The sequence below is a fragment of the Lipotes vexillifer genome, unplaced genomic scaffold (genome assembly GCF_000442215.2).
Source record: "Lipotes vexillifer unplaced genomic scaffold, Lipotes_vexillifer_v1.1 scaffold628, whole genome shotgun sequence".
NCBI classification, from domain to species: Eukaryota; Metazoa; Chordata; class Mammalia; order Artiodactyla; family Lipotidae; genus Lipotes; species Lipotes vexillifer.
The window spans coordinates 1,895,016-1,912,349 of NW_006779395.1; the positions used below are offsets into that span (position 1 = coordinate 1,895,016).

At 36.2% G+C, this 17,334-nt stretch overlaps 1 protein-coding gene across 3 annotated transcripts in view; it reads right to left on the bottom strand.

The window, feature by feature from the left end:
- The window catches only part of YME1L1 (YME1 like 1 ATPase), a 30,995-nt gene that overhangs the window by 9,482 nt on the left and 4,179 nt on the right, over window positions 1–17,334 (bottom strand). For 2 of the 3 annotated variants that reach the window (XR_456976.1, XM_007452584.1), the window contains exons 2-10: window positions 16,591–16,722; window positions 11,577–11,739; window positions 10,955–11,053; window positions 6,700–6,809; window positions 5,204–5,354; window positions 4,713–4,796; window positions 3,467–3,549; window positions 1,270–1,360; window positions 173–325 (exon numbers count right to left, since the gene is read on the bottom strand). Coding sequence is in view for 2 of the 3 variants with exons in the window: in XM_007452584.1 (XP_007452646.1) it covers window positions 173–325; window positions 1,270–1,360; window positions 3,467–3,549; window positions 4,713–4,796; window positions 5,204–5,354; window positions 6,700–6,809; window positions 10,955–11,053; window positions 11,577–11,739; window positions 16,591–16,722 (1,066 nt within the window). In the remaining variant the exon portion in view is untranslated. The remainder of the gene's footprint in view (window positions 1–172; window positions 326–1,269; window positions 1,361–3,466; window positions 3,550–4,712; window positions 4,797–5,203; window positions 5,355–6,699; window positions 6,810–10,954; window positions 11,054–11,576; window positions 11,740–16,590; window positions 16,723–17,334) is intronic. The other variant, XM_007452585.1, reaches the window with a different exon arrangement.

The window sequence follows — 17,334 nt, forward strand, 5'->3', positions numbered from 1 at the left end:
GGAAAAAAGTACAGTTCTATTTTAGCTCACACACTAAGTTATCCGAAACCAGAACCCTACAATTTCAGCCAACTATATCAATCAGAAGCAGGTAGCAAAGAAAGGGTAAGAAACCCTCTTCCTCTAAAGTTAAGAGAAATTAGTACTGTATGAAAGATACGTTAAAACCTACTAAAAAGATTTCTTATACGGCTGGCTCCCACACCCACAAACATCTCATCAAATTCTGATCCAGAAGCATAATAAAAAGGAACATCAGCTTCTCCGGCCACAGCTCGGGCAAGAAGTGTCTTTCCTGTCCCTGGCGGTCCAACTAAAAGAATTCCTAAAAGAAAAAATAAACAAGAATGGTTCAAATTAAAAATCAGAAACAAAGCCTGACATGAACTTGTAACAAATAACTATTAATTTATATAGCTTTGCAGTTGAAGGCACATCAATGACCAATATTTTGAAACATAGCCAAAACGTATTTGTCTCTACTAATGATTCACTTGAGGATCTGCTCCTTAACTAATTCTCCTATATCATTTAAATACTGTTTACATATTGGGACAAATGCTGAAATTTGAATATGACTTTGAATTAGATAATAGTTTTGGAACTATGTTAAATTTCCTGATTTTAATAACTGTACTGAAGTGGTGTAAAGAGAATATCTGTAATTCTTAGGAAATACACAATGAGGTATTTAGGGGCAAAGGAGCATGACACCTATAAATTCACTTGCAAATGGTTTAAAAATTACACGTTATGTAAAGAAAGAAATGAGCAAATAGAACAAAATGTTAAAAAAATTTTGAGTCTCATGAGTTAAAAGTATGGAGGGAGTTTTTTTTTTTTTTGCAGTATGCGGGCCTCTCACTGCTGTGGCCTCTCCCACCGCGGAGCACAGGCTCCAGACACGCAGGCTCAGCGGCCATGGCTCACGGGCCCAGCCGAAGAGGCATGTGGGATCTTCCCGGACCGGGGCACGAACCCGTGTCCCCTGCATCGGCAGGTGGACCCTCAACCACTGCGCCACCAGGGAAGCCCTGGAGGGAGTTCTTTGTACTATTATTTATTGCTGCAATTTACTTAAAGTTTGAAATTATAACAAAATTTTAAATTACCAAAAAAAAAAGATTACAGAACAGTATATTCAGAATGAGGACTTATTTGTAAAATAGCAATTAAGAATTAAACTTTGATCAGTCAAATTTGATAAAAGTTAAATTAGTGACATATTACAGTATTTTGTCAAGTTATGCGAAAGGGAAGATATCTTACCTTTTGGAAGTTTACCTCCAAGAACAGTAAATTTTTGTGGATTTTTCAAGAATTCAACAACTTCTTGTAATTCTTGTTTAGCTTCCTCCACCTAAAGTGATACAATTTACCAAGTAATTACTATATTACCAAGATACCCTCTTTGAATATCATAAACTTAATTGCAGATTAAATTAACTTGGCTTTTTGTTTCAGTGAAAGTATACAGAAAGGCCCCTTTAGAAATACTCAGAGTTTTCTCCCGACCCTCAATGCCAGTTATATGAAGTCTCCTTATATATCCCAACAAAAACCCTTTTTAACTGCTTCCTTTGGTTAAAAAGAACTGTTATATTCAAAATTCTTGTTAAATGTGTCAGTGGCATTTAATATAAAGAGTCACCTAGTAAGTTTCAAATCCAAAACTGTTTTGGACCTGGTTATAAGCTTCAATGGCAAATTATGTGGACTTACTATATATTAATGATAAGGGAGTCTGGGTTTAAGTTATAACATTGTGATTAGTTATGAGATCATTTTCATTACAAGGAACTCCTACTAGATTATAAACGATTTAGTTCCTAACAAATGCCAAAGGACAGTGACAAAAATTAAGCTACAGTGTACTAATATTGTTTTATAAATGGCTGTGGTAAAAAAAATTTAAAAGATTTAATCTCCAAAATATAAAATATTGCAGAATTGAGATCCCTAGCAAAAATAAAGCCCAACCTGGCCAACAAAAATGGCAATCAGAAAATCAGTTCAACTTTAAAACTCTGATATAAGATTAAGAAAGATGTCTATCAGAAATGGTGAGCCATTTTCCTAGTCAGCATATAGCCAGAAGTCGCAAATGCAAATTCCTAGTGGCAAAACAGTATCAATCAATGAGTACAGAAGGCCAGATGTACAACAATAGTGGTGGCAATGTGCTGAACTGGAAAGCAACAGTCCCTTTAAAGACAACCACAACATGGCTCTGCCAAAGAATACAGGCCTAGCGCTCCAGGCTTCAATGTTCAAAAAACAAATGAACAAACAATCCGGAAATCTTTTTGTGGGTGAAACTTCAATTTAAAAATGTTGGCTACCAATGTAAATTAAAAATGCCTCTGCACGTGTACTTTCACATATTTATTTATTTTAAATTACACTGGCGTAATAACATATTTGCAGCCAACCTGCAACGTCACATTACACAACTTTAAATAACTCTCAGTGAGAAAGCTCAAGTACACTGGGCAGTGTTAAAAAGAAAGTACCTGGGAAGGGGTGAACGTGAAACACATCTTTGGGCCAAAGTCCCACAAGACTTAGCACCACACACACACACCTCAGATGCCAATCCCAAATCTAGGTTGTCTCTGTGCTTCTACCAACTGGCTATAAATTGTAGGTTCCCACAACCCCTTCTTGTGTTTGATTAATTTGCTAGAGCAGCTCAGAGAACTCAGGAAACCAGTTTAGGTGCTAGACTACTGGTTTATTATGAAAGGATATAACTCAGAACAGCCAGAAGGAAGAGACAGGTAGGGCAAGGGACATAGGAAGAGGCACAGGCCCCTCCACGTCCTCTCTGAAAATGCTACTCTCCTCACACCTCCATGTGTTCACCAACTGAAAGCTCCCTGAACCCGGACCTGTTGGGATTTTTATGGGAGTTTCCTCACATAGACATGATCAATTATTAACTCCCTTTCTAGCCCCTCTCCCCTCTCTGGAGAACAGAGTGGAGGTGAAAGTTCTAAGACCCTAATCATGGCTGGGTCCTTCTGGTGACTGGCCCCCATCCAGGCACCCACCCAGAGCCACCTCATTTGAGCAAAAGACACTGCAGGAATTCCCTGGTGGTCCAGTGGTTAGGACTCCAAGTTTTCACTGCCGTGGGCCCAGGTTCAATCCCTGGTTGGGAAACTAAGATCCAGCAAGCTGCGTGCAGCGTGGCCAAGGCGGAAAAAAAAAAAGAACAAAGGACACTGCTATCACCCATGAAATTCTAAGGGACTCAGAAGCCCTGTGTCAGGAACCAGGGTCAAAGACCAAACAGTAAAACAAAAGATGCTCCTGGTGCTCTTAGCACTTTGGAAATGACAAGGGTTTTAGGACGTCTTGGGGCAGAGACCAATATATATATTTTCTATTATTTCAACCTTTAGAATAATAAAATACAATTAAGATAATGTTTGAGGAGATCAAGGTAAACTTTTTAACTTACTCCTTTAACATGTTCAAAGGTAACATTTTTCATTTGCACAGGATCTACGGCAGAATCAAGCCCCGTTGTTGTCCGGAAGCGGACTAAAGGGACATAAACAAATGTTTACATATTTGATAGATTCATAAAATTCTAACTACCTTATTTTTCAGATGCAAGAAAGCCCAGAAAAATTAAATATCTAAGTTCACATATATTTAATCAGTGTGAGGAGTAGATATTAGGTCTTCTGGATTTTGAGATGGTATTCAAGGAATAAATGATTCATAATAAAATGACACCTTTGCCTTTCCAATTAAAACTAAGAATTTTCCTCTTCTTATATCAAATAATAAAAATTTAAACCAATGGTTTTCAAACTCCATTGTACATAATTAAGGAACACAAAGGAATAATCATCAGAGCTCATCCCACCCCTCCACCACCCTGCTGATATCACCTATCAGCCCTATATTGGTTTTTTTTTTTTTTAAAAAAGGAGACAAGAGAAGGCAGATCTAGATATAAAAAGGCTATTCCTAGATGTTAAAACCTCATCTCAGGTTTGATGTCACTAACAAGTTTTAAAATAACTGGGGGCTACATGCAAGTTCTGGGAATGATTCCTTATACAGGTCAACCAATGTTCTTAATTGTAAATCAGTTTTTTTCTCTCAAGGTAATCCATCATAAAGAAAGGAGAAAACACGGGGTAAAAACTGAATGATAGTTGAATAAGCAATTGGAACCGCTTAAACCTGACATTATTACTTCATTTTAGACTTGCAAACTGAGAAAATCTGGGACTCTATTTAAAGGAATTTTCCATATAAGTTCATTTTTACAAAATTCAATTTATTATTGTCTTTGAAATAGATGACTATTACACTTTGTATTGCTATTATAAAATTCTTCTACATGTTTTTAAAATTTTATTATTGGATAGGTATCATTTTCGAAAAATCTGGGGAACTAACCACTACCAGAAGTATATCTAACATTTCTACTCTAACATAATCCTTGGAACTTTAATTTCAATGCAAAAAACAACTCTAACATAATCCTTGGAACTTTAATTTCAATGCAAAAAACAATCTTAAAGTGACCCAATCTGAGAAGTCTTGACTTAGGAATGAAAGACCTAGACCCTGGAACTATAAACATTAATGTTTTCTTATCTCTAAGCCTTAGATAGACTAACTATGAAAAAGAAATGAGTACATAAAAGACAAAAAAAAAAAGTCAGATAAATATAAAGAGCCTCTACCAGATAAAAATGGGTTTTTTAAGAGTCCATAAATGCCAACTACCAGCAGAATAAAGACAATCAGGCGAGTTCTTCTTAGAGAATCTGGAGAAAAAAGAAAAAGCCTCAAATCAAATTATATCAATGAGAAATGATATATCAATGAAATGCAAATATTAGGTTACTGATGATAATCACATTTCACCACATGCAATATTGGAGCCTGGCATGTTTTGCATAATCTCCATGATTGCCTTTCAGCACCTGTCACCAAAAACTTCATGAAGCCACTCATGCTTCTATCGCTGACTTTGGCTTCTCACTTCAGAAAGTGAAAAGTGCCAGCAGATATTCCCACTTCTACACCACAGCTTAAGATACAAATATAACGAAATATAACCAATAAAACGTTGGGAAATTGTTAGAAAAGTTATTATAATCACTTAAAGGCAGGACTATAACTTTCTTTCAGATATTCTTCCCTAAATATGGATGCTGTCAAATCAACTCACCATTGGTTTTTTGTGTCAGTGCTTGAGCTTTCAGAAAACCCTCTGCAAAACCAGTTTTAAATGCATCTTGGTGAGCTTCAGGTATGTTTTTGGTTTTCATGAGTTTGTCCAAACTCTCAATGTCTGATCCTCTGTCCCGCAAAAGAAACCCCTAAATACGCAAACAATACATCAGTATCAGCTGATTATACAGATAATACTCCCCCAAAATATAACAACCACTCACAAAAAAATTCATTAAAATTCTAGAATTAAAAATTTTTATTGTCAGTGTGAAGAATTAAGACTCAACAATAAATAATCAATGGCTAGAAAACTAACACTGGACCCTATACTTGCATCAATATAGAGAAACTCTCTACATAAGACCACTAACTATACTAAAAACAGTTAACAGGTCACATGCTGACTTAGGGTTCTAATGGCTTAGAATAGGTCACATTCCTTTATTTCTGGTGGAGGAAAAACCTCATTCATTTATTAAATGTTTACTGAGCACCTTGCATATACTTGGTCCTGTATAAGTTCTGAAGATGTAAAGATAAATAATCAATCATCTGAATGTTTTCAGTCTACTGGGCAGAGATACACAAATAACTAAGTTTTTGAAGCCACTCTGCTACTATGTTAGAGGTACTAGGTATGGTGGTAAAACAAATGCTACCTAAGAAGTCAGTAAAGGCCTTACAGAGAATGGCACAGCTAAACCACAGCAGCACAGAGCATGAATAATTTGACAGAGGCATGAAACAGCAGCCTTTAGTGCTCAAGAGCTATAAACAATCTTGTCTGACAGGACTTTAAAAAACCAACATAGGAGGAGGGTAGGAGGAGAGGAGGGGGCACACTGAAAGATGAGAACACAAAAATGGTAGAAAGAATGCCAAATGATGAAATGCCATACGTATACATGGCAGAAGTCTGACAATATAGCAGAGGAATACAACCATTACACTGATACATTTCAGACAGTCTGGTGGATGGCAGTCTGGAGGCTGGGCTAAAGGTAGCAAAACTAAAGGCAAGGAGACTAAATGAGTGTTTATGTGAAGAATCTAGGCAAGAAATAACTATGGTCTATCTATGCAGTGGAACTGGGGATGAAGACAGATTTAAGAAATAAATACTTAAGAGGCTGAATCAACAGGATTTTAGTGATTAATGGATGTGGAAGGTGAGAGAAGATGGACAGATCATAGCTCTCCAGCAGGTTTCTAGCTTGGGTGGATGCTACTTATCCAAGAATACATAAGCAGGTGTAGATTGATAGGGAAAAAAAAAAACAGAGGAAGATGTCTAATAGGCTAATGGAAAGATAAGCTTGGCACCCAGGAGAGTTCTAGCTATATTGATTACACAGGATATTAATCCTTTATCCTAAGTGGAAAGATGGAAGGAAGTCTATTAGTCAGCAATAGAAATCAGATATTGAAGGTTCTTTTTAATAACTTGAAAATTACTGCTTTTTCAAACAACAGCATAAAAGGTCTAATTACCTTCACGAATGATGGTGCTGTATGTTGTGTTTCTGCTAATCTTTCAGAAGTGGACTGTAGACGTCGTGTCCTTGATTTTAAAGTTTTAAAACCCCGAGACTGTATGAAAACTGAATCAAACAGTATCATATTTACTTCTCATTTTAAATTTTTATAAGGAAAATGCATAAGAATCAAAACTCTGACACTATTCCCGTACATCCTAGTTATTATCTCATTTTTTTAACACAGTCCTTTGTTGTTGTGTTTACATTTTAAAATTACCAAGAAAAAGTAAAGTTGATTTACAGATTCAATCCGTTTTAATGACTTTAATTACAAGTGTGCTAAAGTGTTCCAGAAGTAACCAATTGAACAATTCCATGACTATACTTCTATGTATTAAAACATGCTCTTTCTATAAAAATACTACATAAATTTTGCAATTGTCTTTTTTCGCTTTACAATTTATCATGGACATTTTCCAGAACAGATGAGACAGTGCATTCAGTTTAATGGCTGTTTACAGTTTTCCCATTTATCAGGGTATGGCAATTTACTCATCTACTTCCCTACTACGGGCATTAGCTGTTTCCTAGTTTTTATTGCTAAAAATAATGCTGCAGTTAAAAATCTTGTACATGTTATCTTTCATCACACACAGACTACATTCCTAAAAGTGACACTGTGAGACTTGAATTGTTTAACACTAAGAAACTGTCCTCCAAAAGGATGTTGTCAAGAATTTATACACCCACCAATGAATATGAGTGTCATTTCTTCCATATCCTTTGCAGCACTGAATATAGATAAAAATCTTTTTAATTTGTACAAAATCTGATGGGCAGAAAGTTAACATTTTGTTTCAATTTGCATTTCAGATTAGAAGTGAGGAAAATTTTTGAAAACATTTTTAATTTTTTTTTTTTTTTTTGCGGTACGCGGGCCTCTCACTGTTGTGGCCTCTCCCGTTGCGGAGCACAGGCTCCAGATGCGCAGGCTCAGAGGCCATGGCTCACGGGCCCAGCCGCTCCGCGGCCTGTGGGATCTTCCCAGATCGGGGCACGAACCTGTGTCCCCTGCATCGGCAGGTGGACTCTCAACCAATGTGCCACCAGGGAAGCCCACATTTTTAATTTTTATTGATTATTTTTATTTCTTTAGTGAACTGAGCACTCATGACCTTTCATATTTTTCCATATTCATTTGCAGAATATGGATATACTTTAAGATATACTTATAGTCATGTATATTTCAAACATTTATTTTAATGTCTTTGTCTTTTAATTAAGTGATACAGTAATTTGTAAGGTTAATGAAGCCATGTCTTTTAATCTTTAGTGGTTTGTTCACTGTGCTTTGATTAAAGAGTCTCATCCTCACACTAAGATTTTGAAGGCAGTTTACTGACTTCATCTAATACTTCTACTTGTTTTCAGTTCTTTGGAACTTTTTAAGGTGTAAGAAAATAATCTGATTCCCTTTTTATGCCCAAATTTAAAATCAACTCTTTATTTTCCTAACCAATGTTTCGAGTTTTGATTGGAGTTGCACTGAAAATCTGGGTGCAAATTGATAATGTTAGAACACTAAGTTCTTCTGAAAAGGACTACAGTACTCTCTCACTTTATTTTACTCAGCTTTTCTTTTATTTCTTTCAGTCAGGTTTCATAGGCATACAAATATACATCTGTATGTGTATATATATATATCATGTTGCATATTTGTCAGGATACAAGATTTAATGGATTTTGAACGAACTGTAAATAAAACCAATTGCTAGGATAAGAAAGAAAAAAGCTATTGATTTTTATGCATTTATCTTCTATGGCACCAGGGCAGCCTTTCAGTTGATTTTATTGAATTTTCTGGTAAACAATTGTATCACCTAATTATAATTTTGCCCCTTTTAACTTATATAAAACTTCCTTTTTCTTTTTAATCAGATATTTCAGGATCTCCAAATTACTGAACAAAAACAGGATACTAGACATCCTGTTTCTCATATTAATGAGAACCTAACAGATACACTTCAGAAATTTTAATAGTATCTATTCTACAAGTTTTTAGGAAGCATAATAATTAGCATATATATCACATGCCTTTTTATCATACACAAATAATCCTTTTCTTGTCTAATCAATTAACATGATAAATTAACATACTTCCTAATGTTAAATCATTCTTGTATTCCTTAATCATAATTTTTAGGATATTTCTATATGTGCTTTTTTAGACTTTACTTAGGATTTCTATATCTATATTAAGTGAAATTAATCTATTTTATTCTTTTTTGTACTAATATTTTAGTATCAGTCATCTCATGGAATAAACAGGGAAGCCTAGTCTATCTTTTTCTTTATTAAAAAAGTTTTAAATAACAGGAAGACTCCTGACCTTGGAAAACAGAATACAGCCATAAAACCATCTGAGCCTAGTGCCTTTGGGGCAAAGAGATTATATTCGAAAGATATTATCTTTCAAATTCTATAGTTATTGTCTTATCTCTTCCTGGGTCAATTTTGCTAATAATTTATAACTCAAATAATTATGTTTCAACATATTTTTATTTACAATATAAAATTATATACAATTTAAAAATCTTCATTATCTGTGACAGTTCCCACTTTTCACTTCTAACACTGTATTTTCTCATCATATCTTAATCAGACTGTTCTATTTTCTTTTCAAATTAAATTGATTCTTGATTAAATTAAGTAAAACCATTTCTTGCCATTATATTAATTTAATTTAATGTGTCTTATCCATATTAATTTCGCACGTTCTTTTAAAGAAATTCTAAAAATAAATATTTAATCAATTTATTTCCCATCTTCCTTATTTCCTAGAATTCATACAATGCTTTCAGCTTCAGTTTGTCCTCAACCCAAAGATTTAGATATGCAGATTTTCACTGTGGTTCAGGAATAATTGTCTGTAATTTGTTTTCAATTCCCTTCAGCCATAAGACACTTAGAAAAGTATCTTTAAACATTTCCACATATTTAGGAATTTTTTTTAGGTATCTTTTCTATTATTTGACTTCAGTTTTATCATATGATCAGAGAATCTGACCTTTGAGTTTTAACTTTTTGAGAATTTATTAAGATATTTTTTATACCCTAATACATGCTCAGTTTTTTTCTTCCTTGAATATTTAAAACTGAGTGTATCATCCTTTTTAAGTATTCTTCTATATTCTACATTAACCATTTCTTCAAAGAACTACAAAAGAGATTTCTTTGCCCAACCTGGTGCCTCTCCTTCATGCTATAAATTTTCCTCAAACATGGAGATTCTTGCAAACCATTTGTATTTGTAAAGAACAACACAATGATCAGTACTGACTGCAGACAGGTGTCCTCAAAACTATCAAAGTGGTAAATATATTTAGACTACAAAACATGGACTTATGGTAAATGAGCAGGTACCTTTAGTGTATGACTCAAGTCCAAAGTAACCTGGGTTACTATCTTGTTTCTCTCTTTGGCATCAACCCTCAAACCAGGAGTCCCCTTTCAACATACACACACAGACACCTTATTAGAAATGTGTTCTTTTGTCTAAAAGTTGCAAGCCAGATCTGTTCTGTGACTGGCCCACTTTTCGCAATCTTTCAACTGTTTTACTAAATCAGCTACCCCAGAGCTCACTATTATTGACTTAGAACTTGAGGATTTTTCCTAAGTTCTACCGGAATTAGCATTACACACCTCTTCCGTGTCACTCTACTATAAGCGTCATGAGGTTTGATAACATATGTCTTTTTCAGTTACATAACTATCACTCTCGCCTAACACCTATCAGTAGTGCCTGATATTAAATATGAATGAATACATAGTGGATTTTGATATCAATGGGGTTTCGTCTACTTTACAAGTTCCAGAAAGTCATCAAATTTCAGGTCCATTTACAAAACCCCTCTGCTGCTGCCATGACTTTTTTCATATTTTTATCTTTTTTTGTCATTGCAATGGGATTTTGAAAATGAGAGAAGTAAACAAATGTGCTTAATTGTTTTGGAGCAGGTATAGGTGAGCTCCCTAGAGTTTCCTTTACTGTGGCACTTGTCACTCACATTCAAAATCTAGTTATATTTTCCAGATTAAAAATTACACAGATATACCCAAACTAGTTGATTCCAAATATTCTCCAAGTTCTACTGTGAGCTACAAATGAATGTTTCTAATCATTAATATCATTAAATAAGACAAATATGAATAGATTAAATAAATCTATTATTTTTTTCAAAATAAGTACAACTGTTGCTTCATACCTGGCCAGTACTGAAGATCTGAACAAATTCTTTTAAGAGTTCTTGAATGTTGTCTGTACAAGCAAGAGGAACGTAAAGTACTAAATATATCTAAGCAACCTGGAGGGAAATTGTAAAAAGTAAATTTTCTAACGGTCAAACAAACAAACAAGTCATGAAATACAACAAATAATTTTACCGAATATTAGAAAAACCAAAATGAGTTTTGCCTTTCATTTGCCCATGTATGACTCTGCTTTTTGTATTTTTATCTAAAAGCATTGCAAATTTAATCACATTTCTTCATCATATTACTATCACTTGTCCTTTGGATTATCTTTTTTTTATATGATATACAAATACAGCTGCCAATGAAATTAAATTCAAACCAAGAGGTAAAAATATATATGTCTAGCTAAAGTTACTTTTAGCTAAGAGCACGGAGAAACAAAAAATTGCTATTTCCTAGAGACAATTTCAAAACTCTAATCAAAAAAACCCAAAAAAACAAAAAAAAACCCTCTAATCAACAATGTAATGAAACACTGGAAACCAGAGGTGTATTAATAAGTGGTATCAATTAAATTATCAATAGTACTATTAATGGCTTACCTTCATTGGGACACAAAATATATTAACTTACCATATTTATTTTCAAAGAAGGACTGTGCAGATACATGAGATGTATGCCAATGGGAAGAAACGTTTTTGTCCTTACAAATTCCAGGAAGTAGACTGTCTACCAGTTGATCAATCTGTCCAATTTTTAATTCAGATAATCCAAGGTCTCTTAAGTTAAGTATAGGCTGTAAAAGATTAATTCAACCAAGTAAGCATTATTATTTTTTAATTTTTATTTTTTTACTGACATATAGTTGATTTACAATGTTTCAGGTATACAGCAGTGATTCAGTTATATATACATATACTTATATACGTATAAATATATGTATTCTTTTTCAGATTATTTTCCATTACAAGTTATTACAAGATATTGAATACAGTTCCCTGTGCTATACTGTAGGTCCTTGTTGTTTATCTCAAGTAACCATTATTATCAAGCTATTTAACTTGAAGAGTACTTATCAATTGAAACAATTGAATTTTTTTTTTTCGCAGTACGCGGGCCTCTCACTGTTGTGGCCTCCCCCGTGGCGCAGCACAGTGTCCGGACACGCAGGCTCAGTGGCCATGGCTCACAGGCCCAGCCACTCCGCGGCATGTGGGATCTTCCTAGACCGGGGCACGAACCTGCGTCCCCTGCATCGGCAGGCGGACTCTCAACCACTGCGCCACCAGGGAAGCCATTAAAAGGTGCTTTTTAAGGTAATAAAAACTGTATAATATAAACCACATTATTTTAATGGAATCAGAAGGACTACAATATTCAAGAGCTACAAAGATATTTTATCTTTTAAAATGGGGAAACCAAAAAGTCTATTTATAATACAAAGGGAAATGCAGATTTTTAACTAAGACAGAAATTTATGCCCCTTACATATTGAGTATCAAGTCCTAGGAACATAAAGAGAAATAAGGTACATATGAATATGATAACTATCATACAATAAGGTAACTGCCATTACAGAGATATTTTTTAAAAAAGTCATAAGAGAACACAACAACTAATTTCCTAAGTGATAAGGCTTCACTGAAATAACACTTAATTCACAAATGATGGGGGCAGAAACCTTGGGGAAGAAGGCAAACAAAAAGTCATCAAAGGGCTTGGAATGTTTGAGATGCAGTAAAAAGTTTAGTGACCAAAGAAAGCACTAGAAAGATGGGCTATGGCCATATTGTGAAGAGCCTTGTTTGAATTTAATTCTATAGCTAATATCATTAGTTTTGTTTTATAGGAAGAAAATAGAAGACAAAGATGATAAGCTGGAGAACAGAAGGCTGATGTAACAAGAGAAAAATGGTATGAACCCGAACTGAGCCCTGACTAAGAAGGACGCAAATACCAAGTCACAGACAACAGACATTTGAAGAAACCAGTAAAGTATAGGGATTGTGAGGGAGAAGGGTTCTGGATGAATGTGCTGGTTATTGATTTGTTGTCTCTTAGCTCCTCTTCATCCTTTTTTTGGCTCCATGTTCATGGATCTGGGCCCTTTAAATATTTTTCCTTTGCTGGCTAGAACATTAAGCTGTCAGTAGAGGGCACTGGAGAGACATTGTAGGAGGAGTTTCTGCTCCTGGTTCAGGCTATTGTGTTCACTCAGCGGGCTCCTGTGTGCAACATAACACCCATGGGTTTCTCCAGGAGTGGTTCCTGCCACTCGTGCAGCTTCTCCAAAGCCTGGCTCCTACAGTGCACAGTTGCCAGCTGTACCCAGCAGCTTTTCCAGTAACACACATCCCCATGAACAGCTTCTCCTGGTACCCGAGGGGTCAGATTTCCATCAGGTTCAGCTGGCACGGCACCATTGACTCCTGTGCCAAGTGACTCCTGTGAGCCAAGGCCATTCCCTCTCCAACAACCTCAGAACCTCAGCCTGGGGTGGAGAACTCTTCCTGGGAAGCTCTCAGTCCTGGGAGGATTAGCTGCTTCTTGAATCCGCAAGTCCTATATATTTGAATTTTCTTTACTTATTACTAGCCAATCCCTAGTTATTCTAATCCCGTTAGACCAGGGTTTTTAAAATATTAAACTAAAAAATTATATATTTTTTATATTAAACATTCACTATTCAAATGACTATGTGGTCTCTTTCTCTTGGTTGGACCCAGATTGATGAAGAGGGGCTAAAACCACTCTAAGATCAAATACACTGGAATCGGGCTTCCCTGGTGGTGCAGTGGTTGAGAGTCCGCCTGCCGATGCAGGGGACATGGGTTCGTGCCCCGGTCCGGGAAGATCCCACATGCCGCGGAGTGGCTGGGCCCATGAGCCATGGCTGCTGGGCATGCACGTCCGGAGCCTGTGCTCCGCAACGGGAGAGGCCACAACAGTGAGAGGCCTGTGTACAACAACAACAACAACAACAACAACAACAAAAAATACACTGGAATCTGGGGAAACAGCTCAGTTTTAGACATCTTAATTTCGAGGTCCTTGGAGCCTATCCAGAGGGGTATTTTAATAAGCCACCAGATAATTACTTTAAAACTTTAGAGATACTTTAGAGTTGGAGATAGATTTGGGAGTTATCAGCATATAAATATATAGAGACATTAAGATATATAATCTGGGAGACTATGCAAAATGAAAATTAGATTACAGATAAATGTACACACACTATGTAAAAGGCTGGCAATAAAAACGCCCAGCAAAACAGAAAGAGAAAAAAGAAAACCCATCAATGTAGTATCACTCAATTTATGAAAGTATTTTGAAAGCAGTGGATGTTCAGCAAGGTCAAATGCTAAGGAAAAGATGAAAAAGATGTGGATTTTTAACAAGGCCTGTACTTACTGCTAAGGAAGTCAACAAAATATACCAAAACAAGTCTATAAAATGGTAAAAGTAGTAGCCAAACTACAATGGGATGTAGTATGAATAAAAGTTAAGCAAGAACAAATGTTAAGTTCAGAGTACTACTTTTTCAACAAGTCTGAAAGCAACAGGAAAAGAAGTCAGTAGCTTGAAGGAAGTTGAAAGTTTTTTGCTTGCACTGTGAAGTGGGTGTTTGGATGAGCAAGACTTGAAAGCAATGTAACCTCAGAGCAAAGGAAGTGCGAGTAGAGATGAGGGAGGATGCTTAAGAAGAATGAAAATGTTTGTGAAGCAATAACAAAGTCATCAATGATAAACCATAGGAATAATGAAGGTAAAACAGAGGATAACACACCAATTCTGTATTTGAGACCATTAGTCTTAAGCTCAACATTGGCTTCTAGAGTTTAGTTACTTCTCAAGCCCCCAAAATGTACTTCACTACTGACCTAGCCATTTCACTTGATGAAATAGTCAAACATTTAGCACCACGGAGAGTACAAATGGTGTTGTTCAGAGCAGCAAAAAATTGGAAACAATATCCAACAAGAGAACATCATAAAATGAACACTCTGAAAGTCATTAAAAATAAAGAAAATGTATAGAATAAAAAGTTCCTAAGACTATTAAATGATCAAGCAAAATCTAAATCAGCATATACAGTATGATCCAACTTATAAAATATAAAAGTACAAGTGAGAAAAAGAGAAGCAGGATCATAGGTTAATTTAATTTCTTCTACCTACATAATATTTTCCAAAATTTCTAAAATGAACATAATATTGCTGCATGTAGCAATTTTGATACATGCAGTCTTATCATCAGGAAAGCTCTCAGGCTGTAAATTGGAAGAAGGGTGTCACAACAGAAGACAAGAATGGATTGCCTATAGACAGAGGCAATAGGAATTTGGCAGATAATATAAAAGGAAAACATAGGGGCTTCCCTGGTGGCACAGAGGTTAAGAATCCGCCTGCCAGTGCAGGGGACCCGGGTTCATACCCTGGTCCGGGAAGATCCCACATGCCACGGAGCAGCTAAGCCCACGCGCCACAACTACTGAGCCTGTGCTCCAGAGCCCGTGAGCCACAACTACTGAGCCCACGAGCCACAACTACTGAAGCCTGCACTCCTAGAGCCCGTGCTCCGTAACAAGAGAAGCCACCGCAATGAGAAGCCTGCGCACCGCAAAGAGTAGCCCCCACTCGCCACAACTAGAGGAAGCCCACGCACAACAACGAAGATCCAACACAGCCAAAAATAAATAATCAATTAAAAAAGAAAAAAAAAAGGAAAGCATAAAGACAAACTTTTCATCTAAGTAAAATTGTATCCCAAGACTCACCTCACAACCACCCCCCATCCCACCCCCACCAAAAGCAGATGTTTTTTTGGCTGCGCCACGTGGCATGTGGGATTGTAGTTCCCCGAACAGGGATCAAACACAGGCCCCCTGCACTGGAAGCGTGGAGTCTTAACCACTGGGCCACCAGGGAAGTCCTGCAAACTTTTTTTCAACTCCTCCTCTACTGTCCTTTGCCATAGCCCCTGATATCAGGACTAAGAACATAAGCTATTTATGGTTAAAGAGGCTTCTGAGAAACTTAACTATAGATTATAATGTTTACTATGAAAAATGTATTCTGAGCTACAAGCAACTATCTTATTAATGAATCTTGTAAACACAAGGTTCCTAGGTTGGGAATTCGCTATATCCTAGGCCACAATGATTTTATAATTCTCTGAATACGCAAAGTACGGTTTCATAGCTTATACATTTCACTTTCAGGTATCTATATTCTAATTGTTCAATTACACTGAAAGCTCCTATAAGGCGGTAGATGATAACTTCTTGCTAGTCTATCTTTCCTGAAAATTATGGGAATTATGGAGTTAACTGTAGGTTCCCTGCTACCACTGAAGCAACACAAAAGAATATCTAAATGATATTACACAAGCAGTAACATAGGAAGTGAATACCAATACACTGCCACAAGAAATTTTTTATAAATTAAATGTTAAAAATAAAACAAAGTAATATTTCTATATGTACAACAAAGCCAGAGTTGGACACCTTTAATCGTAAAAGGGAGATTAAGCTGAAGACAGAAATCACCCTGTTACAAATGCCTAAACATAGAAAGTTATTTCAGGCATGTTTACAATGTACTAAACCAAAAAAACTTTCTCACACACCCAGGGTAAAAACTATTACCTCACTGCTGGGAGCCTCATGCTCAGACACTACATCCCGATGCTGGTTTTGAGAAACTGATGCACTGACAGAAACAGATGTGTTTTTCGGTGAATGGAAGGCATTGATGAGATGACTCAGAGGAACTGTAACCTATAAAAAGACAGAAGCTGAAAATAAGTAGTGCTTTTTAAAATAAAAACAGAAAAAAAAAACTTTTATTGTCAGGATTGGGTATTGTAAAAAGTTAAATATACACCGTATATCAAAACTATACATTAAAAATTATAAATACTCAGATTATTGCTGGTAGGAAGAAAACTGACCTTCAGGATAGTATAGGGGTTATATACAGCAAAAGTATTAAAAATACATACATTTCACCATTAGAGCAATCTAACTTCTAGGGATTTATTCCAAGGAAATAATCTAGTAAGTAATGATCTATGCTTGCATATGCACAGAAGACAGTTTTCATCAAAATATTTAAAAATTTGCGGAAAGCTAGAAATGTCCAATAGGGGAGTGGCTACACAAATGATACCACCACAAAAATGAAATATTTCGCAGACATGAAACAAGTAAGCAGGGCTTCCCTGGTGACGCAGTGGTTGAGTCTGCCTGCTGATGCAGGGGACACGGGTTCGTGTCCCGGTCTGGGAAGGTCCCACATGCCGTGGAGCAGCTGGGCCTGTGAGCCGTGGCCGCGGAGCCTGTGCGTCCGGAGCCTGTGCTCCGCAACGGGAGAGGCCACAACAGTGAGAG